General features: G+C 45.2%; 1 protein-coding gene across 1 annotated transcript; it reads left to right on the forward strand.

Moving 5' to 3' along the window:
• DGAT2 (diacylglycerol O-acyltransferase 2) lies at nt 1–24,685 on the forward strand. The gene is made up of 8 exons (XM_038142164.1): nt 1–304; nt 8,533–8,652; nt 9,630–9,737; nt 10,555–10,625; nt 18,127–18,331; nt 21,455–21,629; nt 22,318–22,520; nt 23,289–24,685. The coding sequence occupies exons 1-8, from the start codon at nt 16–18 to the stop codon at nt 23,441–23,443; spliced, it is 1,326 nt and encodes a 441-aa protein (XP_037998092.1). The 5' UTR covers nt 1–15; the 3' UTR covers nt 23,444–24,685.

Genomic DNA, 24,685 nt, shown 5'->3' on the forward strand with positions numbered 1-24,685 from the left:
CCTAATCCCTATCCCATGCAGAAATCGGCACCGCCGGGACCAAGAGCTTCCCCCGGCCCCCACGCCTGGGCTGAGAGACCCAGGAACCCGGCCGGGCTGGGCCGGGCCCGCCCCTCCACCCTCCCTGCGTCTCCTCCTCCTCCCAGGGCTATATATGGATACGCGGCTGGAGTCGCTCCTGCTCGCTGGCTGCACCGGGGCTGTCGAGCGTGGGGGGCTCTTCCATCCCATGGCCCTGCCCGAGCCCTGAACTCGTCCCCCACTATGAAGACCATCATCGCTGCCTATTCCGGGGTGCTCCGAGGTACGGGGGGGGACAAGGGGACGGGCTGGAGATGAGCTCTCGTGCCCGGAGGGGGATGCTGCGGTGCGGAGCAGCTTTCCGGTGCTTCAAGGGCTGGGGTGGGAGCAGCACCGAAACACTCAGCTTTATGATATTCCTTCTGGTTTTTTTTTTTTTTTTTTGTTTTTTTGTTTGTTTTTTTTTTTTTTTTTTTTTTTTTTTTTGGCCGCAGGAACGTTGTTGAAGGAGAATAAGGAGGGGGAAGAGCGATGTGCAATGGCGGGGAGGGAGCTGTAGCTTTTCTTAGGTTGAGGATTACAGGTCTGCGCAGGTTTTGTGTTTGGGCGGCTCGGAGGCTCGGGGTGCGCTCCTGGGGCTGGTGGAAACGGCTCTAGTTGGTCTTGTGCATTTTGCCAAGGTGCAAGTAGTTTGCACCTTTGCAAAATGTGGGCGTGGGGCACTTGCGTATGAACGAGTCTTCCCCTCCCCCCACCTCCCCTTCCTTTTGTCATGGTAGGAAGAGAAGTGTAGTCCTTTTATCGGATGAAGTTCATTCTCAACTTTCTATTCATAGAATTTCATTTAGCTTGGAAAAGGCCTCTTAGCGAGTCCAACTGTTTCATAATACCGTGTTCCCCACACCTTCATCAAGGGGAGAGGGGAAAAATGGCAACGTGTTGCTATTTTTCTGGTTTTGTAATGAGGAGGTGAAGATTCACTGCTAAGCAGGAGTTTTGTGGTAGCCAGTTCTGCCAAGTTTGCTTTAGCAGCCCTTCCTGCTGGTGAGTGACTTGTTGAGAGAAGTGGAACGGGTGTCAGTGGCTGCCACCCATCGTGGACAGAGCTGCTGCCGACCCCGAACGCTTCCCTGCACGCCGGCACACGTTGGTTAAAGGCTTTGGAGAGAGTATAGGAAATCCCGAACTACAAGCTACCTTGCCTGTTTGTAAAGGCATCTCAAAGAATCTTTTAGAAATAAATTCAGCAAGTCTAAATGTTTTGTTAGATAGAGTTTTGTATCCCTTCTGCAAGGGTGCTTGTCTGGAGAAAGGTCAGGATTTGCAAACGGGGGGCTTCGCGTGAAAATGCAGTTGGACAGCGATTTAACCTGTGATTTGTGGAGGGCCCTTGAGTGATTGCTCTGTGTTGTGATAGGCTTTTTGCCCTCAAAAAGCGAACTGCTAATACCTCCTGGGATAAAGAGACCTGTGAAATGTTTTATTGATTAAACAAATCATTAGCAGAGCTGAAAGGACATGAACCTGGTGAATTAACCACTGAAGTCTTGATTTTGCACTGTCCCGTCCAGTCCTGGGTGTAGAGCTGCTGGTGCTCATCTCAGCCGGGATATGAGATTGATTTGAAGGATCGGTTGTGAACTGACTGGGGAGAAGACCTGCATGTGTTTCCTGTGTTCAGATCTGTTTCTTAAAATAACTTTGCTGGCTTGCATGACTAACAGAGGACAGTATTTTCAGTTGAGAGAGGTTATTTGAATTAGCATCATCTGAACTGTTATATTGAGAGTTAACTGCAAACTAAATGTAGAGAATAAATAATTCAGGAAACCTATAAAATATGTAGGATTGACCTGAGACCTCAGCAGCCACCTTGTTGGCACTGGCATGTTAATGATGGATCTAGGACACATGCATATTTCAAAATGGACTGTGGTTTAGGGACAGTGATTGGCCTCATCTCTAGATAATCCTGATTAGTGATGGAAAGCTGTCTTAACTCTCCTTAGGTCAGTTTTCCTCTGAGGCACCTCGTGGGGATCCTGCAGTGATATTTGTGCTTTTTAACTTAATTTGACTTATTTCTGCCTGGAGAGACAAGGGATGTTGCCTTGGTGACTGCAACATCTACCTACCCCTTGTCGGTGCTGTAGCTTGCATGGGCAGGAAAACACAGGACTGGCTTCAAAGCTGAATCCAAGTGCTTCCCAGAGAGCTCTGATTCGGACTTGCTGTGGAGATAGTGGTGTGGGACCCTGCAGATGAAAACTGGCAGAGGTAATGTGGTGTGAAGGCTCATTCATGAGATCTTATGTACTGCTTGATCATGTTGGACAACTTGTCTCACTACAGAAGATGTTTAGAACAAGCCCACTAGATTTTTTTTTCCCCTGCATCCCTGAATATTTTCTTCCAAGTATCATGCTTGTGCAAAGGGTTGACTTTGGGGTGAGCATTTGAATGGCTCATACTGTCCTTTAGTCTTATTATTTTCCTGGCATCTAATTTTGCTCTGGTGCTTGTAAATTTGGCTGAATTAAGTCTGATCCTTTTTAAAAACAAGCAGAAAAAAAAAGACATGCAAGGTATCTGCCTCTATATTCATCCCTATATGTATGCAGAGGAATGTCCTTTGATATCAGCCCAGTACTGCAAAAATCAGATCAGACCTTGGACCAGTGCCTAGGGTTGGATGATGCACTGAGACACCTGGTTGGGTAGGAGGGGGTTGTGGTCTCCTCATTTTGACCTGCCCCACTTTGGCCACAGGATGCCCAGGAGGTCTCCTTGTGTTTGGCAGAGCAGCAAGGAGGTCTGTCTCATCCCTCTCCCCTGAGGAAAGATGCTAGTGTGGCTGGAACCTTGAAAGGCTGTCCTGTGCTGAAATGTATTTTCTAATGCTTCTTCATCAATAAGAAGTTTGGGATGAAGATGATGATTTTGCTCAGCTTTACCTTGGAGTTAGTCTTACACTGCATGTGAGGTTTACCAGACCTGAGTTCTGCTCTGGGGGGGGGGGGGGAAGCCTGGGAGCTCCAGTTTTCGGAGAACAGGATCATGGCTGGCTGCAATGAGGTGTTGTCTCTTGACAAAGTTGCTTGAGAAGTGAAGGTCTGGGCTTGCTCATATAAAACCCCTCTTTCAGAGCTCTCATGTGCTCTGGACACACTGATGAGCTGTAGTAGGATTTTCTCTTGTCCAGACCTGTTCAGTGTTGCTAACTTAAATCTGAACTTGTTGGCTGGTCTGGGACAGTGGGGTCTTGTGGTTACATCACTTTAACATATGTACTGCTGTGAGTGTGGAGACTGAGGGCTGAGTTAAGTGCTGTGAGTAAATCCAGAACATAAGTAGTCATGACAGATTTGTTTCCTGGGTCTGGAGAATCCCAGCTCCTTTCTAAAAGAGCTGATATAAATTTTTATTTGCATGTCACTGTTCAAAATATTGTTGATCTCTAGTCATAGACACACCATACTGCAGATAATATGTAATTGAGTAGCTTCCTGGGACAGGAGCAGACTGTTCTAAAACTGTGTACAGGGCAGGATAACTATACCCTGCACTGATTACTCCTTATTTTCTTAACAAATTGTTTACTCTATAGTGAATATGATTATGCTTGGGGCACCAAAGCAAACCCAAGACACAAAAAAAAACTTGTGTTGCTCAAGGGGTTTTACAGGTGTACCTGCGTGTTGTGTGAGCTCCTGCTTTTGCATGGGTGCCTAAGTCCTCTTGAATATTCCAGTACTGGTCTGTTTTTCTTACCTATCTTTGTTCCAATTTCAGCTTCTCTGCAAAATATGTGGCTCAGAATGTCCATTTGCAGCTTATGCTTTGATGGATCTAATGTGGTTTTCCTCTAAATAAGCTGTGTGAAGCAGTTTAATTATTGTCCAAGAATTAACCTGCTAATTGTCTGGAAAAGGTGGCAGATGAAGCTTGGCTTTAACAAGGTTTCAGTGTGTTTTTAACTTGTTCTTCTCAGTTAATTTCCTTTACTGACATTTAATTAAGTCATGTCAGTTGGGTTTTTCCAGTGCCCACCTGTGAAGTCCTGTTTACTTCCACTCTTGGGATCTTTGATTCTACTTCCCTGCCTAGATAAATGTTTCGTGTAATTTATCTGAAAGAAATTGTGCTAGAAGAGCGCCAGATGCTGAGTCTGTAATGCAGGAGTCAAATGCTTGGTCAAACCATTTGCTGGTTCCAGGATCTCCTTGGTAGCAGCTCCTGCATTTGATGTTAAATGGAACTAAATGATAAAAGTATGGTGAGCCCATCACCAGTTGCAGGATCACTGTCTAATGTCCCTGAGCTTCCTTGGAAGGCTGCAGATGACTGCAATTTCTGAGCAGCAGGGAGGTCTCCTAGAGAAGTTGTTACTCAGTCCATTGTGACAAGGAGAGAGCCATGCGTGGCTTAGTGCAGGGAGTATCCCATCAGCACTCCAGGGAACGGGCTGCAGTGTGAGCTGGAGACCAGCTCAGCTGAGACCAGGAAAGCTGTTGGTAAAGTATGTCTTGTGTAGATATGGTTTGCTAAGGCTGACCCCAACAGTCATGGAATGGCTTGGGTTAGAAAAGATCTTAATGATCGTCTAGTTAAGGCTCCCAGTCAGGCTTTCCAGTTCTGGGACAGGTACCCTGGAAAATGCTCCAGGGGCTGTGCTGTGTGGCCAGCACAGGATCAGCTACTGTCTTCAGCAGCAGAACACAGGTTTGGGTTTCTTCAGGATCCAGGATATTAACTTGGGAAGAGACTGATAGGAATGTATATAAATTATGTTTATGTCTACTGGGCCCTTTTAAACTAGGCTGTAAGGCTAATCTGTTCCCTGAAAGTTACACAAAATGTCTTGGGTTTTTGATATGTGAAAGGTGCTTGGTGTGGGACCACAGGTGAGCCATTAGGAGGAACTATGTTCTCCAATGGACTGAACTCAAGTGTCAGTGTTGGGTTATTCTTCTGTGGCTGAGTGACAACCCCCCTTCTGTTGACTTGTCAAAGCTCTTCTGCCCTGTGTCGCTAGTAACTGGCCTGGTTCTCCAGAGCATGGAGGGTCTTTCCAAAAGTGCCTCCTGGCTACTGAAGCTGAAAGGAGGTAAGGCTTGCCCTGGGGGGTTGAATACACAGTGTCAGTCAGACATGATGAACGAGAACCTCAGGACTGTCTGGAAAGGATTGTCTTGGCACTAAAATCTGTAAATGCCTGGTTGATGAAATTGGTTAATCTGGAGTCTGCAGGTTTGATGCAAAGACGTAATGAACTTTCCAGGTTGACTGACGATTCCCACGGTGCTTTCCATTGCTACTGGGCATCTTTAATTTCTTAAGTGGGAATTAAATGCTAATATTCAGGCCATGGTAACTACTGACTTTCCTGGTGTCTTGGTTTGAAAAGACAGGTGTCTGTTTAGGAAGGCAGGAGCCTCCCCTGATATGGAAAAGGTAACCCCCCTCCCTCTGTATTGTTATAAATTTAAAATTAAGGGGGGCTCTCAGGCAAAGATACAGGAGCAGGAATAACAGTTCTTTATTAGGGAAGAAAATTAAAAAATAATAGAAACAATGCAGTAATACAAAACAACACTGACATAGTCAGAACACAACCTGACACCCTGTGGGTCAGGGTGTTGGTAGCAGTCCAGTTGTAATGGTGGCTGCAGTCCTGCTGGAGTGGCAGAAACGGTTCTGTTGAAGCAGTGATGCTGTAGAAGGATGTAGTCTTCCTCTGAAGATCCAGTGGAAGAGGCAGCTGTTCCTCTGGGAATCCAGTGGAAAGGCTGTGCTGGTGTCCCAAAATCTCTGATTATATCCAGTTAGGAATGCTTGGCTCCTCCTCTGGGCAGAGCATCTCACAAATGGATGCTGTAATTTTTGTCAGTCATGCAGTGACACTCAATGGCCCATTAACAGCAGGTGTCTCCCAGGAGGGAGGATTGGCTTGTGGAAGAGATAAACTGCCCAAGAAGATAACCGCCACACCTCTGCCTTGCAATCTAGGACGCCTGGTGTGGAGACTGTTGTTCTGTTTGATGGATATCTTTGCTTTCAGCAAATAACTGACCCTGGACCCTTGTCCAGGGGCAGGTGCTTAGACCTGTCTGGCAAACCACTGCCTCCCCTCTGTCTGCAGGAATTGAATGTGAGTTTTATGTGGTTTGGAAAGCAAGCTGACAGGTTGACTTGTGCTACTCAATAGTGGTCTATTTACAGGGCTGGCAATACCTACAATTTGTTTGAACATCTAGAAAATGCTGAAGTACAAATTCTCATCTAGAGGGATAAACAGCTGTTCTCTTTGGTAAGAGGATAGGGATTTAGCTGATCCAAGGCGGGAGTGTTTGGTTTATGAAACCAGAGGTTTGGCAGTGTAAATGCAGGTGCTGGAAGAAAGAAATTACACAGGGCTGGGCTTTTATTGCGAGTCACAAATAATCTCTCAGACTGTTGGCTTCTTTTGGAGGACATGGGCATATGTCCAGTGACGCCACTATTGCTAAATGCTTTCTTTAAACTTGTGTCTGGTAATCCTCAGTCTGTATCAAGTCTGTCTACATTCACTTTTAAGGTTTTTGGGATAGCAAGTACCTGGAGCTGTGGCCCCTCAGCAAGAGTTGAGCAACCTGGTCTAGTGGAATGTGTCCCTGCCCATGGCAGGACGTGGGATTGAGATGAGCTATAAAGGTTTCTTTGAATACAAATCATTCTAAACCCAAAGATTTCTTTCACCCTTGAACAGGTAACTGGCTTTGTAAAAAATGGCCTGAAGTTTATCACTCACCCCAAATTTGGGGATTTGCTGCTAGATTTTACAGCATGGCATTTCTGAATCTCACTGCTTACATACTCCAGTGTGGCAAATCAATGCACGGTGACAGTTTAACTCAACACATTCTCCTGTCTCGCCTCAGAAACAGGAGAACTACTTGCTGGATTCATTCTTAATACTGCACTGTATTATCTTGTGAAGAACCGCCTACAGCTCTAGCTGTTGTTTCAAGCTGGATTGGTGCTGTAGGTTTCAGTTTACTCAAAGTTGTAGTGGTATGATCTATCCCAGCCTAAAACTTGGTCTGCTTAGAGTAATTAATGCCCAACACACTCACTACTGGGATTATTCATGTAATATGGACTAAGCAGAACCAAGGGTCTGAACTGGGTGGTCTGGGACTAAATTTAGACTGCAGCCTTTGGTGTGGCTCCCTCCTGAATGTTGCCAGGGATGAGGCATCTCTGGGTAACCTGTGCCAGTATTTCACCACCCTCATAGTAAAAAAACTTCTTCCTTACCTAATCTAAATTGACCTTACTCATATGAAACAGTTGCTTTACATATTTAAAGGATGCACCAGTGAGAGTATCTTTGTAGAAACTACCAAAAATCCTAGTGCCTGTTTATACCTAGAGAAGCTATTTTCAATCACTTTCATTTAACTGAGTGTGAACACTTGCTATGCTATTACCACTACCAGGTAATATCTTGTCAGCAAGAGCTGAACCTATTCAGTGTTAGCTTCTTTCATAGTCCTAATAACAGGCTGATCCTTCAGTACAAAAGAAAATATGTAAATACACATAAAGTGATTTGTATTTTGGTCAGTTATTATGGTGCTTGTAAATAAAGTAATGAATAAAAGTGAAGGAAAACCCACTTGCAAGTACTTCTTTCTGGAGGCTGTGTATACTGTCAAAAGCTGCAGTGGGTGGTTCTTCATATAGAAAGTGTTTTCGGTGTTTTACCCACTTCTTGGTTTTTTCCCCCACTTGAATATCTTAAGCTTCTATAAGAGTGGCTTTCAGCTCCTTCCTTCTTATTTACTGCTTTAGGAATGCTGATAGTGTTCCTTACTTATAGAGCTGCGGATCCTCAGGGTTGTGTGTTGAGGTGTTCAGCCAGCGCTTGGGCTGTGCTGAGGAAGGCTGGAGCACAGAGCTTTCCTTGAGCAGCACTGGGTGTTTTGCAACAGGCCTTGTGAAGGGTGGATGAGAATAGCTCACACCACAGCCAGGTGTCTGCTTGCCTGTGGTTTGAGGCAGCTGATCTTTATCTTGCTGTGAGCTCATGGGGTTCCCTTTCAGCAAACACCACTTTGAGGAGCTGGCAGTTTGAGGTGAGGATATGTGTTAGGAGCATGCGTTAACATCCTCTGCATTTTCATGGTCAAGTTAACAGAGCCTTGCTCCATTTTTATGGTCAAGTTAACAGATGCTTGCTTGGGTGGGTACTGATGATTACTCATTAATCCCCTCCAGTATTCTGAAAAAAAAGCTGGATGTTGGCAGATTGCAATCCTTCCTCTTCCAGGATGCCCAAACTCCATGGAAAATACTAGCTTTTAGCAATCCTTGCTCTAAAATCAAACTGCACATTTATCTGAAACCTCTTACTAAAATAAGTTGGACTTGACCCTTCCTTCTATGATTCTGTTTCAAAGAAAAAATATTGTTTCCTTTGCTCAGTGTGCAAATGTAACTTTATTTCTTTTATTTTTCTTTCTTTAGGCACGGGATCAAACATTCTTTCTGCTCTGCAGGATTTGTTCTGGCTGTTGAAATCCAAAGTAGAGAAACAACTCCAGATCATCTCTGTGCTGCAATGGGTTCTCACTTTCCTTATCATGGGTAACACCTTTTGGCCTAAAGCAAAGGGGTTTTGGCTCTAATTCTGGATGAATTTTAATGCAAAATGTTAACTTTTTCATAAGTGTTAATTACTAGATGTGTACTGCAGCAGTGTAGTTCCTGGGGTACATGGATATTGTAAACCAGTTACATTGATATTTTCAACTATAAATTACCTTTCCTGGCTCTAGAAAATTATAAGAGCTATGGAAAGACTGATGTTTAGCTTGTGTCAGTGTCTACCATGCAAATGAGGCTGAAACAATTGGAAATGTCTTAGTTGGCTCGCTCATGGGAATATCCACAGTGATTTCTTAGAAGCAGCTGGTACCTGATGCAAGTGATTGCAACAGGAATGCCTTCCTCTTGGCTTGGTCGCCTTCCAAAAGGTATCAGAGATGAGCAAGAATTGTTTGTGTTAGATCAGTGAAAGAGTAAAGCCTGTTTATCCCTGGGTACTTGGATTATGTGAAACCTCAGGCTGCTCTGCTCCATTGGATTGTTAATAATAAAACTGGAGAATGACTGCTCTCAGCATCTGTCTCACTCCACCTTCCCAATTCTGTTTGTGCTAAAATGATAGTGTCATTTTTGGGTTGTATCCTTGGCACCTTGGTGGGATGGCTGATAAGAGAGCTGGTGTAACCTGTGGAAGATGTGTGTAGGTGTGGGGAAAAAACCCATTGGTGTGGGCCACAAAGAAATCTTCATGCTCAAGTCTGATGAAGCATCTGCCCTACCTGGAGATATAAGAGATGCCTGGAGGCACCATTAAGGGGAGGTTGAGGTTTTCCAGAGCTCTTGAGGAAGCTGCCTCAGCCCTACATAAGGGGCTTTTGACCAAATCCAATTTATTTGAGGATTAATGACATCAGACTGAGAATAAGATTTCAGCATAGAAGAGTCAAAAGGCAAGGGGTGTAAATGGAGACCAAAACCTGCTGCAACCTATTTTCTTCTTTCTTGCACCTCTCCAGGTATTGCTTGCACTTTAATCCTCATGTATATACTGTGCACAGATTGCTGGGCGATTGCTGCTCTATATTTAGCCTGGCTGGTATTTGACTGGAATACACCAAAGAAAGGTAAATATTGTAGAAGAGATACTTGTTGTTAAAGTGTCCCTGTCTCCATATTTGGATAAAGAAGCTCTTCCTTGTAATGGATGACTTCTCTTCTTAGTGGGACTTGGCTGAATCACTGACCAAAGGCATTATTCAGTGAAGCATTTAAATGTCAGCCCTCAACTCAGCATGAACAGTGACTGCAGGTTTCATTGATGCTGAGGGCAATACAAAATTAACATTCACTATTATTATGCCATTGCTGGCTTTTACTAACATATTTATAAGACATAGGTTCTTTGTTACTTCAGAAAGATCTAAAGGTTCAAGACCTTTCTGTCCTGTCTAGCTCTTGCAAGGTTCAGATTGTGATGTGATTGTCAAGTGTGGCTCCTCTGTGGAGTCAGTGTTGCTACAAATTAAGCAGATTACCTAATTTCAGGGAAAAAAACCCCAAACCTGTAGAAGCCAGTTCTGGGAACCAGAAGTGGTAACAAGCTTTGGCAACTGCTTTTATAGCCAGATGAGCACAGTTCTCCATTTCTTCAAGATTACTGAAACCATCCAAGATTTTGGCCTTTCCTAAAGGTTGAATTGAAGTGTTTCTAGTTTGAATTGTAGAGTTGTCTAGCATGAATTTGCAGTCAAGCCTTAATTTGTTTGAAGTACTTTGTATTCCAGAATGTACACTGATTTCAGTGAATGCTGCAGGTCTCCCACCTGGAGGAATGAAAGTGTTGATTCCTCTAGTGAGACAGCAAATGCTGGAGTTCTTTAGGCTTTTTGATGGACAGCCATGTGGAAAGAGCTTTAAAGACGTGATTCAATTTTTCAACAGGGGGAAGAAGATCCCAGTGGGTGAGAAACTGGGCTATATGGAGGTACTTCAGGGATTATTTTCCAATAAGAGTAAGTAAAAGTTTAACTCTATACCCTGGGGTTTAACTGCTTTAGTGTCTTGTACTGGCACTAGTCTATCTATGACACTGAACTAGCAGGACATGGTTCAGTTACTATTGCCATACTACTGCTTGTGGCAGCTGTGGTTAGAAAATCTGAAATGTATTACCAATAGTGGCAATGTGATTGCCAGAAGCTGCTCTTTCTAGTGGTTTTACCAGATTCCTGGAGGCAGTCTGCAATCCTTGTTCATCTCTCCAGCTTCTGGAGATGGCTGGCACAGGTTGTCCCAACAAGTGGTTGCTGCTTTATCACTCAGTGTTCAAAGCCAGGCTGGATAGGGCTTGGAGCAGCCTGGTCTAGTGGAAAGTGTTCCCTGCCTATGGGAGTGAGTTGGAATGGGATGATCTGTAAGGTTCCTTCCAATGCACATCACTCTGTGATTCTCTTCTGTGCTGCAGCAGTCTTGTGTAGTGCCTGACCCTAACACTGTTCGCCTCTCACAAATCATAAAATCTAGCTCAGGTTTTGCCTGTTTTCCAGTAACACTTCTGCTCTGGGATGTATTGGGCCAGAATATCTGGGACCTCTGTGCACCAAAAGTCATAGCACTTCACAGGGAGCAGTGAGATTTGTCCTCAAATCTATTTGCTTTGGAGAAGTGGATTTTCCAGCAGTGGGAATAGCTTCAGTTCTCCAGCTTGTAACTTGCTCTCCACATACTTGTATTTTTCCTACTGGTTCAGACATGTTGCAGAAAGAGGACAGGGCTGCCAGACTGCTCTGGGACCGCAGCATTAGCTGGATGACTTGGAAGGGAGCAGGGGTCAAATTCGGCTAGGCGGGAACTTGATCCTCTTTGGAAGGGCACACAGCTGAAAGGACTATTATGTAAGATTGTTGGCAAGTTTTACTCAGCTTGAGCATGAGGGAGGGACCTTGATACAGCTTTTGAGCTACCTATCCCCAAGATAGTCTAGCCTTAGAAAGGAACAAGGAATCCAGTTCCAGCAGGATGCCAAAGCGGCTTAGACTGGATTCTTCCTTTGCAAAGTCATTTGAACTCTCAGGGTACCTGAACGTGCTGCTGGTGAACAAGCCTTTTGTTGTACTCTGAGAAGCATAGAACCATTTCGGTTGGAAGAGACCTTTAAGAGCAAGTCAGACCATTAACCCAGCACTGCCAGGTTCACCATGAAACTTGCTGTTATTAACAGGTGATTCTTGGCAAGTGTAAGTGTACACAGAAAAATTCACTGTGCCTGCACAGGCTGGAAGTCAGCCTGAGTCTCATGGCTGACAGAGAACCGAGCAGGCTCTGCTGTTGACGGTGGGTCTCAGATGTGTTGTGTTCTAGGACCAAGTCCTTAGTGCTGCACTAAACACTGCTGCCTTGGATATTGCTGAAATGGGCTCTGTTATGCTGGGGACTTGGTTCCTGTAGTGCTGATTCTGCTGTTCCATCCTTCCTTTGATGCACATTTATCCTTGTCTTCGTGGAAATATGCTCTGCAGAAGCCCTGCAGGTCAGATTCACTGTGGATATTAAAAGTTTGTCAAAGAGCTGGGGTGTTTAGGTAGGCTTAGAGATGGGGTAGATAAACTAAACTTTGCAGCAGTTTTTATTTAAATACTTGCTAGTTCACATGTCCGTTTGTGAGAACTCCTTATGGGTGTAATTCCTTTGCCGCTAAGGGGGAGGAATTGTGCAAGGTTTATGGAATCGACTGGTATTTCACATGCAAAGGGCAGAACAGGAGGGCTGACAGCTGGGAGATGACTCCTGCACGTGTTTTGGGGGAACAGCCAGCTGGCTGCAGGGTTGGGAAAAGCTGCTGCAGGGATCTTAGGGTAGAGAGGTGCTAGAAGTGTTTTTTTTGCAGTTACGGGACTGATGCATGAACAATGAATAACGTCTTTGGATATTAAGAATGGTACCAAGAACCAGAATGCCTTGGGCTTGCTGAGGGCATGGGAACTCCTGGGTTAAACTAGTTACCTGTTCTTGCCCAAGAGGGAGATGGGTCTACAGAGGATCACTTGTTTAAATGTTCTCTCTGCAAAAACAATTTTTACTGGATTCTGATCTGTGTAATTTGTCCTCCTCTGCTCAGGAGGACTTGGTTTAGTCCCAGACTTATGGTTTGTCAGGACAGTCCTCTTCTGCATCTCATGCTGTTCCATGTGTCTGCTGAGCACTGCAAGGACAGATCACACCAGTGACAGTCACACTGGTGGCACTTGTAATGCTGAACTTGCCTCCAGCAAAGTCTGCATATGGAGCTGTGGTGGCTGCATCCATACCTGCACAGGTACCAGCTGTGTTGGGCTATCAGCTCAGATTTAATTCAAAGAATCACAGTACAGTTGGAAGGGACCCTAAAGCTTGTTTCATTCCTCCCCTCTGCCATGGTCAGGGACATCCATCAGACCAGGTTGCTTCAACCGAGCTGTGTAGCCTGGCCTTGAACACTTCCAGGGATGGGGCAACTACAGCTTCTGTGGGCAACCTGTGCCAGGGCCTCACCACCCTCACAGACAAGAATTATTTCCTATTTGGCTTGCTGTATTAGAGCAGCTGCATGAGAATCAAGCTCTGCTCCGATGTTTGTGCTGATTAGGCTGGTCTCACTAGAGTCAGCAGTGCCTCCCAGCCTGAAACACCAGGACTATTGTACCCATACCTGGAGATATGAGGTCATGTTTTGTAATACCAGGTGGATTTGGAAAGCAGCCTGAAATCTGTGCAGTTACTCAGCATGAGCCGAGTTGGCCACATGCCCTGGAACTTCATGCAGCTGCTCTGACAATAATAAGTTTCTAGTGGCCTTAAATAGCTTAAGTTTGTCTGCTGGTTAATGGCTGGCCTTGTAAATAGTGTTTTAAGCTAAGCAGCACATGAAGTGGCTGAGGAATGTTCAGTGAACTGGGTCCTGGACCTGAAGTGCAGGTGAAGCCCAAGCCCTTGCAGGTGTATGTATGGGGCTGGACTGGAGCACACATCATCTGCACACACCATCTGTCTCATGCACACACTCATCTGCACACACCATCTCAGTCTCATGCCGTTGATCCCAGCAGCCTCTTAAGCAAATGCTGATCTGAGGATGTCATGCTTGGGAGTGCCATGACTTTGTTTAGGTAAAGAAGCTGTCACCTGAGCATGTGAACATCTCCACATGCAGTAGGACCCCAGGCAGTCAGGGCTTCAGACCTCTGGCTTACCTTTGTCAGACTGTGAGCACTTCAGGTGTGTGCAGGGAGACCTGCTCACTGCAGTGGAAGAGTGGGCATCTGGCCAGAGCAGGAATTGCTGCCAAAAGTATTTTGTTTTTTTTCCCCCTCAATTTGTCTTGTATTCTGTGTCTTGGCTAGCTTCCTGGCAAAGCTCCTCCTTAATTGTTGTACATGATTTCCAGAATGGAAATAGAAGGGTTTGATTGCTCTGTCCTAACCTAGTGTAGTGGAAGGCATTCCAGCCCATGACAGGGAGTTAGAACAAGCTGAGCTTTAATGTCCCTTCTAACCCAAGCTATTCTGTGAATTTGTGACGTATATAATACTGGGAACCTGGTGAGGGGTCTTTAGGTCCTGGCTTGCATTTCTGGGAAAGTAAGATAATTTCTTCCATCGTGTTGCTGGGTGTGATGTGGCTAAGTGCAGTTCTTGGGTTGTTTTGCAAGCTTACGTGCTCATGAGACCTGCTGCTTGGATCCTGCAGGATGAGCTCTGGTTTTCTGCTCTCTGCATGCTTCCAGTCAGTGCTGCTCAGCTTCCACCAAGACAACTGATTTTTTTCTTGCTCTTTGGCTCCTGGTGCTGAGCAGCAGTGGTTCTGCAGTCCTCTTTCTCCACTACTGAATGTGCCACTGTTGCTAAAAATAAAATTGGCAATATAGTTCTTTAGCTGTATCTGGCACTGAAATATTAACACTTGTTTTCTTTACACTATTGCACTGGCTTACTGCTTCTGTAGGCTGGCTTAGTTCTTTGTAAAGAAATCTGTTATTATTAGACAGGTGGATGGACTTTGCTCCCAGAGAAACAGGTTTGGTCTCTAACAGCAGCTGGGAACAGGTGTGTTAGTGCAATGGGGTGAAGGTTCATCTTCACTCCCAGTACTGTTTGTCCAGCTGAGATGCAGCAGGGATGTGCTGACTCTGCCTCATCATGGGAGCACTGAGGCTCCAAAGAGCTGTGTGGGCATGGACAAGACCTTGGAGGCAAAAGGAAAAACCAGCTGGAGGTTCAGAACAGAGTTGCAATGGTGGTGTTCAGTGACAGCTACAGCAATTCCTTGGGATAACACTGTGATAACACTGTGATAACACTGTTTGCTTCTCAAGGTGAGGGGTTCTAAGAACCAGCAGTGAGTGTTCAGCCTCCTGAAGAGAGACATGGGATCATAGGATGGTTTGGGTTGGAAGGGACCTTTAAATGCATTCTAGTTCCAAAGCCCCATCTTGTGCACTTCACTATCTTCACTCTTGCTTGAGTCTAGAAATACATGATTTACACTACTTCAGAAACTCCTGCTTCTAGATTAAATTTAGGGAGAGATGAAGCTATTGGCAGGTCATACCCTCCCTGGGCTGAGTTTGTGCATTAGCAGATTCACGACCTCTGCTTGCAGAGAAGTGCCCAACCCTGTCTGATGTCTGTTGGTCTTAGGTTCCCTGGCTTGACTTGGGTGGAAGAACACATAGAATCACCAAGGTTGGAAAAGACCTTGAAGATTGAGTCCAACTATTCCAGTGTCTTTTGGGTAATTTTTCCTACTATGTAATCTGAACCTCCCTTGGTGCTACTTGAGGCTGTGTCCTCTTGTCCTGTCACTTCTTACCTAGGAGAATAGACTGAACCTCGCCTGCACCCTCCATGTTTACCTTCTGTGAGCCTCTGTGTTGTGGGACAGGTGTAGAGGGCAGTGGCAGACCTGCATGGGGCAAACGGGGAAAAGCACACATGAGGCTAAATCTGAGCCCTTCTCCCTTGCCTTTGTTTAGTTGGATCCCTGCATACCCCTTGCCCAGCTCCTGCAGTGCTGTGGGTGATTGATTGCCATGGGTATTGCCAACTCTATGGGTCCATAACAGGAGCACTTGGAAAACAACCATGGCAATAAGGCTGTAGCTTGGCTGGGGCTCCTATGAGGTATCCAAGCAATGGGCTCCACTGGGATCTGGGTGTCCTTGCATGTGGTGGAGGGGCTGGAGCAAGAGAACAGCATGTCTTCCATATGTGTGGCTCTGCCAAGCTCAACATGCTGATGCCTTGTGCTCCAGAATGATAAGGGCAAACCTTCTTTTAGCTGTCTTTCCTATTAAAGGAGCTGTGCTTGGTGCAGGTGAGAGAGGAGGCTTGGAAATCGCTACCTTGCTGTGACAGGAGCTTTAAGGAAGGGATGTCTTCTGCTTGTGCAGCCAGGCCATGTGTCTGTATCTACCAGGCCTGTAGTCAAAAAGTCAGAATATTATCTAGGTTGGATATTATCTTGGAGGAAAAGTCCTCCAAGATCATCAAGTCCAACCATTCTGCTGGAAGTGCCAAGGCCACCACTAACCCATGTGCCCAGGTGCCACATCCACAAGGCTTTTAACTCCCTTCAGGGATGTGGGGTCCACTACTGCCCTGGACAGCCTGTTATAGAAGTCTCTACAAATAAGCAAGAATTGAGAGATGGAGGGGTTGCTTACCTTATCACTACTTTTTTCCTGAAGATGGAGTTTTGGTCTTTAGTCTGTGATCCCTGTTTCTTGTAACTGATCAAGGGGACAGCCCTTCTATCCTGGGAAGTGAAAGCAAAGTCATCTACTAATTGGGAAAGAATAGGCAATGTGCTCTGCAGAGCTGTTGCGACCACAAGCCTCTGTGCCCTCTTCCTGGAGTTGTATATGACCTCAAAGCCAGAGGAAATTATGAAGAGGGCCAGTCAACTTGCAGAATCTGCTGCTGCATCATGCTTGTATCACAGCTGCTGTTTTAAATAGCACAGGAGCTGTAGCTTCATCTGGGGACAAGGCTGAGAACAGGGAGAAAGGAATCAAGTTTCTGGGCATGCTGCTTTAGTGTGTCGCAATGGTACTTCAGCTCCCTGTTCCATGATCCAGCAGAATGAACTTGCATAGTGCCAAAACACTCCTTGTCCAGAGCAGTGGGGTGGGTAATGCTGGTGTGACATCTTGGAAATCTATGTTTTTTTTTCCTATGGAAGCTGATGCAGAGTGGCCTTTCCATATACAGTTTGAGGGATGGGGTGCGAAAGCCTCAGCTTGTAGGTCTGAGAGCTGCTGGGGTGTTGCAGTTGGCAAAAAGTGGCACTGTTGCAGTCTGAAGAAAGGAGATGTTTAGATTAGATATTAGGAAGAGGTTATAGACTCTTAGGGTAGTGAGGTCCTGGCACAGGTTGCCCACAGAAGCTGTGGCTGCCCCATCCCTGGAAGTGTTCAAGGCCAGGATAGACAGGGCTTGGAGCAACCTGGTCTAGAGAAAGGTGTCTCTGCCTATGACAGAGGTTTGGAACTGGATGATCCTTAAGGTCTCTTCCAACACCAACTATTCTAACATATGAAAAAAAATTAAATATGATCTCTAGTTTTGTAGGATGATGCAGCAGCCCTGCTGTGTTTTGTCCTGTATGCTTCCTCAGACTGCATGTGTACTGCCTGGGGAAGATGCTCTGACATGTGGGATGCTGCTGCTACCTATAGCATCAAAAAAGCCCCCTCTGGCAGTAGTGGTACCAGGGAATGGGTTGTTCTGTGCTAGCTAAGACAGCTGTGGAGAGTCCATGCTCTGCAAACAGAGGAGAAAATGGTTAGGAATATTGCACAGCCTGAAAACAATGTGATCACGACTCCTAGTGCATGCCCTGCAGGAATCAAAGATGGCTTGAGGTGTCTTGTATACCCTTTGGCATGTAGGCCAGGGCAGAACCTCTTATAAGGAGGGATAATTTCCAGTGGTTACCACCCTTCTGCACATTTTCCCACTTGGAAGGTGGCCAACAGGCCCGTTAATTGGTTGGCTCTTTTTTCAGGCATTAGCTGAACTTGCTTCTGCTATGAGACAGTGATGTTTATGTTCTTTTCCTCTCATACTGGGATGTGAGCCACTAATGTGCTGAGAGAGGGCCTGGAAGGAGGTAGCTGTGGCTACAGGGCTGAAGAACTTGATTGGTTTGGGCAAGAGGTGTGTCAGAATACTTTAGGGAGGAGTAGAGAAGCAAAAGGCCCAGGCTGCAGCAACCCATGCCCTATTCCTGCCTGCTGGCTTCTTGTGTCCGACATCAGCCTGTTTATCTTGCTCCCTCTGCTCCGGAAACTGAAGTCTAAATAGCTGCTCCTACCAGAGCCTTTGAAATCCAGGAGAGCCTATACATGAGCTCTTAGGCTGTTCTGCATGATGGGAAGAGAGACAAAACCTGGGGGATATGATTTTTTTGCTTCTCCCACTTTTATTTACTATCTGAAAAAATCCATCTTCAATTGAGCTCTTTTTTCTTTCCTAGCTGGTTAAAACCCACAATCTTCTGACCACCAGGAATTACATTTTTGGGTACCATCCACATGGCATCATGGGCTTAGGTGCCTTTTGCAACTTCAGCACAGAGGCCACGGGTGTCGGCCAGAAATTCCCTGGGATCCGACCATACCTTGCTACCCTGGCTGGGAACTTCAGGATGCCCATATTGAGGGACTACTTAATGTCTGGTGGTAAGCGCAATCACACTATGCCATTTCTGCTTGTGCTCTTGACTCTGGGATGTCTTCACCTCTGTCAAGTGAAAAGCTGTGTTGGAAGCTCATGTAGCCACTTCCTGCTGGTAGCATCACCCAAACATTGCTTTCATATAGTTGTCAAGAGGAAGCTGTGAATAAATGTGAGAAATCCTGTCTAGTGGAAGGTGTCACTGTCCCTGGCATAGGGTTGGAACTGGATGATCTTTAAGGTCCCTTCCAACCTAAACCTTTCTGTGATTCTGTGACTATGACTACTTCAGGCTGCAGGGACTGCTGTTCCTCTGTTCATCCATAACTCTAGGATCCTCTTGTCCAAAACCATAGTAAAGATACCTGACAACTGTCATTGTGGAAGGTGGAGACATGGAACCAAGTTGCCCTAGTTATTTTGTGAAGGTACAGGAAGAAGTTTCACTGAGTGAAAATACTGAGTAACCATGGCCAGCTCAGCTCCTGGGCTCACTAGCACATCACTTGTCACACATCTGTGTTTTGTGGTGGTAGTGGATGCTGTCTCCACCCACTTGCACTGCTGGGTGACTGCCAGGGGGTAAAGAGTCTGAAGTATTCCATGACCCCAGCTGTTCACAGACCCCCTTCCCTGAATGTATTCCTGTAGATGGATTGCACGGATTGTGCGGTGATGTAAGTGTGCTGAATTACATGAATAGGTCTGTTTTAATGGAGTCCAGGATTTTAATGCTGGAGGGTTTGTAAGTTATGACTGGGCAGAGGAAACAGTGTTTAAAATACCAATAAAGTGTTCTTGCATGGCCTGAGCTTCCTTTTTGGAGTGAGGGTGCCTGTCAGTTAGATAGAGGTGAGGGAGTAACACTTAAAAGACTGTGAATTGAACAATCCAGTAACCTCTTTGCTGTTTCTTGAACTGATTCATCAATAAATGACTTTAAAACAGACATCCTAATAAGTACCATGGCCAGAAAGATGATAGGAGTAGCTGTACCTGGCTCTGACTTGTTGGAATTGACTATTTCTGAGATTACTTGTTTAATTAATGTCACAATCGAGGGAGAGAAAAGCTAACTGGATCTGGTGCAGAGAAGGTGTTTGTCCCTATCTAGAAAGGGCATATCTCAAGTTGGTTTTATCTTCCTGTACTGATGATAGTTGCTGTGTAAAGCCCATAATTTGGGAATTCCCAGAATGGCAGTATATGAGAAGTTGGGATCTGTTTTCCAGTCTGTCACATCTGTAAGTTTAGTTGTGTTGCTTAAGTTTCCATGCAGCCTTTTTATAGTTTATAAAACCATCTTTAATCTGTTCACTATGACTGGCAGACAAGTCTTGTGGCCAGCCAGAGCTGCTTTCTTCTTTTTGGAAGGAATGTGGGAGTAGGCATTAGTAACATCATTGCTGGCTTTGCTATCCCTGAGCATTGTGCTTAAACCAGAGGAAAACTGTGCTTCTTTGGTTCCTAGGATTTAAGCAAGTCTGCAGGTGTCATGAAGTTAACCTTCTGAAAGCCATAATTTGTCTTCATTTTCCTATACTAGAACTTAAGGGTGATGATACAAAGGCTTCAACATCACTTGGAAAGTTCCGATAATTCCCCCAATACTTTTTTCTGTGGATGAACCACTCCCAGGTGGAATTATAACAAATCCTAACACTGTACCAATACACATAGTTGGTTTACAACTAGTATGAATTTCTAATTTTACAGCCCACTAGAGGTTAAGGTACAGCAGGGATCCTCTAAGGCATGAGGGCATGACCAAAAAACCCTATATACTGTGTGAATGTGCAGAAGAGCAGAATTTTATCTAGTGCCACTTGTCTCCATGTCTCATTGCACTTTCTGAAGGAACTGTTTGGTGCTGTGAGCAGTAGTAATCTCTAACAAGTGTGAAAGAGCTGAATGTAAATCTGTTACTGGGCCTGTGTAGCCAGCATGAGCCTTCATGTGGAGAATGGGACAAAGTTGAAGCAGTGAGTATAGCCTGAGCCTCTCAGAGGAAAGATGGTCAGAGAGGTGTAGTTGTGCTGAAAGAAACTAATTTTTCTTCCTCAATTCCAGCTATCTGTCCCAAGTGTGGTCTGCTCTGTTTTTACCTGGAGCTGGGATAGGTGGTGACCCTGATGCCCAGGTAGACATCAAGGCTGGCAGACTTGTCCTGCCTAAGTCCTCAGGGCCTGTTCATCATTTAATTCTTGGCTCAAGCAATTAATACCATGAGTGTAACAGAGCAATGACCTAAAGTACTCAGATCAGATGTGTTGTGTTATGGGAATGCAAGTGATGGCATCCCATTTTTCCTTGGCTTATTCCGGCCAAAAAAGTGAGGCAGGAGCAAGCTTGGACACCACTTGTAGGATAAAGGCAAGAGTTTATAGAGCAGACAATCAATTTTCTTTACATTTTTAAAGCAATACAGAGGAAATTAAAGGTGCTGTCTTTGGGTTTTCATTTCCCTCGAGTGGGGACTGGTGCTTTAGGGCAGAGATTGCTAACTAAAGGTGAAGGGAGGTCCTGCTCTTTCCAGTGTGGAATAGAGGGAAAGACCTTCACAGACACTTTCCTTACATACTTTTATGTCTGGATTTACATAAACACTCTGTCCCATAAATTGCAAGAGCTTCATATTATTTCATATCTGTCTTGGAGGTTTGTCCATTTATTCTTTTTATATCGCTAAATCTATTCCACTTCTATTCCACTGCCTAATTTTGCTGAGGAATTGGTCAATATCAGACTTTCATCCATCAAAATAACACAACTGTTTTTTTCCTTTCTAAAGGTAAGCCAAATCCTACTGTAAAGTTTACATGGAGGGAGGATGTCTGACACCAGTGCCTTTGATATCACTAGATACAGGAAATCCTTGCTGAAGTCTTTTGATAAAGGAAATTTTTTGAGAGCTGATGTTTGTGGAGTTTACGACCAAGTCTAGTGCTGCCAGGTCTGTGAACTGGTTGTTTAGTTGAGGAATAGGTTGCCTGCTAATACTACCTGCTCTGACCAGAGGGAGGTTGGGCAGCTCAACTTGCAGTTGAGGCATAAACTTTATGCTGGAAGATCCTGAAGTCACCAGCCAATGTTGCAGTGTGACCCTTGTGTCTGTTTGCTTAATCCAGGTATATGTCCTGTGAACCGTGACAGCATAGACTACATCTTGTCCAAGAACGGCAGTGGCAATGCCATCATCATCGTGGTCGGAGGGGCAGCAGAGTCCCTGAACTGCACCCCAGGGAAGAACTCAGTGACGCTGAAGAACCGGAAAGGATTTGTGAAACTGGCTCTGCGGCATGGGTAAGGGGCAGCCTCAACGCTGGAGCAGTACTGCTGCCATGTGGAAGGTTCTTTTATTTGAACAACTTGGTCTAGGTGAAGATGTCTCTGTTCAATGCAAGGGTATAGGACTCGATGGCCTCTAAAGGTCCCCTCCAGCCCAAACCATTCTGTGATTCTGTTCCCTGAAGCAGCTGATACCTTGGAGGGATTCTCCTTTCTGCAGTTTTGCTGTGTTGTGTGGGTGTTTACCCAGAGCATCAGACATGAGTGTCCTTTGGCTTCTGCCCCCCGAGCAAGGTACAGGGGTAGAGGGATCACCTGGGACAGCAGGAGGCTTCCACAGCAAGGAGAGGCAGTGTCAGTGTGGGGTGATGATCTGTGCAGTCCCCCTGATCCCCATGTGTCTGAAAGGAGATGGCCCTCAAAAATAGGAGTTGAGTATATATGGAAGCATGTCCCATACCTGACTGCACAGTGTTCCACAGGCCCATTGTCTCTTGTACAATTCTCTTGCATGCCTTCAAAGTATATCTGTTATGTCATGCCAAGTCTGGCTGGCTTATGTCAGTACCTTGTGCTGCTAAAAAAGCTTTGGGCAGCGTTACCAGCAACTGTGCAGCCTGGCAGAGCACACAGCAGCAAGTGTGGGGCTGTCGTATGAACTGCAGTCCAGGGGCTGGGATCCTGAATCTTCCTGTCTTTCTAGAGCGGACTTGGTTCCTGTCTACTCCTTTGGGGAAAATGAAGTGTACAAGCAGGTGATCTTTGAAGAGGGTTCCTGGGGAAGATGGGTTCAGAAGAAGTTCCAGAAGCACGTTGGCTTTGCTCCATGCATCTTTCATGGCCGTGGCCTCTTCTCCTCCAACACCTGGGGGTTGTTACCTTACTCCAAGCCCATCACTACTGTTGGTAAGGTTTTAGTATAAACACACTGTGTGCTCTCTCTTGAGTCTATGCTGTATGCCTGCTGTAGTTTGGTTCTGGAGTCTTGACTATAAAATGGCTTTCCCTTCTATATAAAAACCTTCTAGCAAAACTGAGAAAGAGCTAGAAGAGTTTCCAGAGGGTACAAGCCTTCAATCAATGTTCTGCTTCCAGGCAATTTTGCTAGAAAGCTCTTTTTTTGGGGGAAAAGGCTGTAGATCTACTTTCTTTGGCCTTGAATAGCTAAAGTCAGAAGCAACCTGGCCCCCCATGTTCCAGTGGGATGCATGTGTGACAGTTGAGTATTTAAACCAACCCTAAAGCTTGCATTTGAGCCTTCTAACCCAAAGCAGCAGGGCAAGGGAGGAGGGGAAAAAGATCAGCTTTGCTTTTGTGGTGTATATAGGGGAATACCTAAGAAGAACTGACTCTTGGCTCATGTTAATTGAGGAGGAATTTATCACTCTGCTATAAAAAGAAGGGGGACTTCCTAGCCACCTTGAACAGTAGACGCATTTGTGTAGCTAAAGCAGATCTGGTATCGCTGCAGACGTGGTGTGTGTCCTTGTTGCAGGACAGTTGTGCTTCAGAGCCTGGTAAAACTGTGGGGAATCAGGCAGACCTCTGCTATAATGGCAAACTGTGCTGTGCCAGAATGGATGTGCTGAACTGCCATAGCGGTGTCCATAGAGGACAAACAACTTAGGTTTTAGGAGTGTTTAAGCTAATGTGGATTTGTCCCTTTTTTATCAGTTGGAGAGCCCATCACCATCCCCAAAATTGATAATCCATCCCAGAAGGATGTGGACTTCTACCATAGCATATATGTGGACTCCCTGATCAAACTCTTTGACAAATACAAGAGCAGATTTGGCCTGCCAGAGACTGAGGTCTTGGAAGTCAACTGAAGGCACTGGTTCAGCAGCACCTCCTCCTCTCAGAACCGACACATTGTTTCCAGGAGTCCAAGTTGTCACTGTGTACTTGAAAACATGTGTGGGTGTATGTATTCTTGAAAGCAAGTGTTTAAAGTACTGCTAAACCACTTTAAAAATAATAAAGGCTTTGCTTTAGAGAAATCCCATTACAAACATCTTTGTATACAAAAAAAAAAGCACAACTCCCCATTGCTGTAAGGATTTGGATAAATGATTGCCTTTGTAATCTGCTGTGTAATGCTGTTGGATCACCAGCAATGGATTAGAAAAATCCCTACAGTAACTGTACCCACTAGCACAAGCAGTTTTGGGAGAGTAGGGTTCATCTGGTTTTCAATCTAAAAAGCAGCAGGTTGATTTGAGCAGCATGGCAGTTTTACAGGTGTGTTGCACCAGAGCCCTGTTGAGACATCCTTATGTAGTACAAGGGTATTTCTGCGTTTCTGGAAGTACGGTTGGGCTGCCAACCTTCCTGGTGTGGCGTCTGTGCTGGATGGTGCAGAGAGTCAGGTGAAGCTTGGTCCATAGTGTAGTGGATGATTTTGTGGCTGTAAATTCACCACTGTATTTAAGATGTCAGTTTAGAAGCAGGTATGTCCCAGGTGCTGCTTGCACAGAGGCTTGTAGCTGGAAATATGAGACTTCTTCATAGCCACAAAACTCCAAAGATAAGCTCTAGGAGCAGTGGGATGGTGCAGTCGTGTAGCCCTGGTGTTGCAGACTTATAGGGTAGACCTTAGGGTGAAAATGCAGTGGGGCTATTGATGCAAGTGCTTTGGATCCCAGAAGTGTTTGGAGAAATCTGGAAGTAACTTCTGGCCTGAAGATGGCTTTTAATTACTCCATCCAGTGAATGTAAAAGAGTAGCCTTTGAACACATAGGATCTAAAGTGAGCTACTTTTAAAACTATTTATAAAATGTTTATGTGGATGTTAACACTGCTTGTAGTGAGATTTCTTGAGAGTACAGTTTGTTTATACATAAACCTGAAACTCTGCACTACTTGCATGTCTGACCTGCCTTTTCAACCATTCAGTTGAGTGTATCTTGAGCTCTAAAATGTGCCTTTCTTCCATGCAAGAGGATGGTACTTCACATTCCTGGAATCTTGCCTCTAAAGACAAATGTTCATCTGTCATATTTGATAGATTATTGTATTACAGAGTATCAATTTTTGTACATATTTCTAGAAATAAACTTGGGCAAAAATA

The sequence above is a fragment of the Motacilla alba genome, chromosome 1, assembly GCF_015832195.1.
Source record: "Motacilla alba alba isolate MOTALB_02 chromosome 1, Motacilla_alba_V1.0_pri, whole genome shotgun sequence".
Lineage (NCBI taxonomy): Eukaryota > Metazoa > Chordata > Aves > Passeriformes > Motacillidae > Motacilla > Motacilla alba.

Bases quoted from the DNA above. Each gene is read 5' to 3' on its own strand.
- DGAT2 (XM_038142164.1), top strand. From the start codon at position 16: ATGCAGAAATCGGCACCGCCGGGACCAAGAGCTTCCCCCGGCCCCCAC. The intron at 10,626-18,126 runs GTAAGTAAAAGT...TTTCTTTCCTAG, and splicing joins GGGATTATTTTCCAATAAGA to CTGGTTAAAACCCACAATCT. The intron at 21,630-22,317 runs GTAAGGGGCAGC...CTGTCTTTCTAG, and splicing joins AAACTGGCTCTGCGGCATGG to AGCGGACTTGGTTCCTGTCT.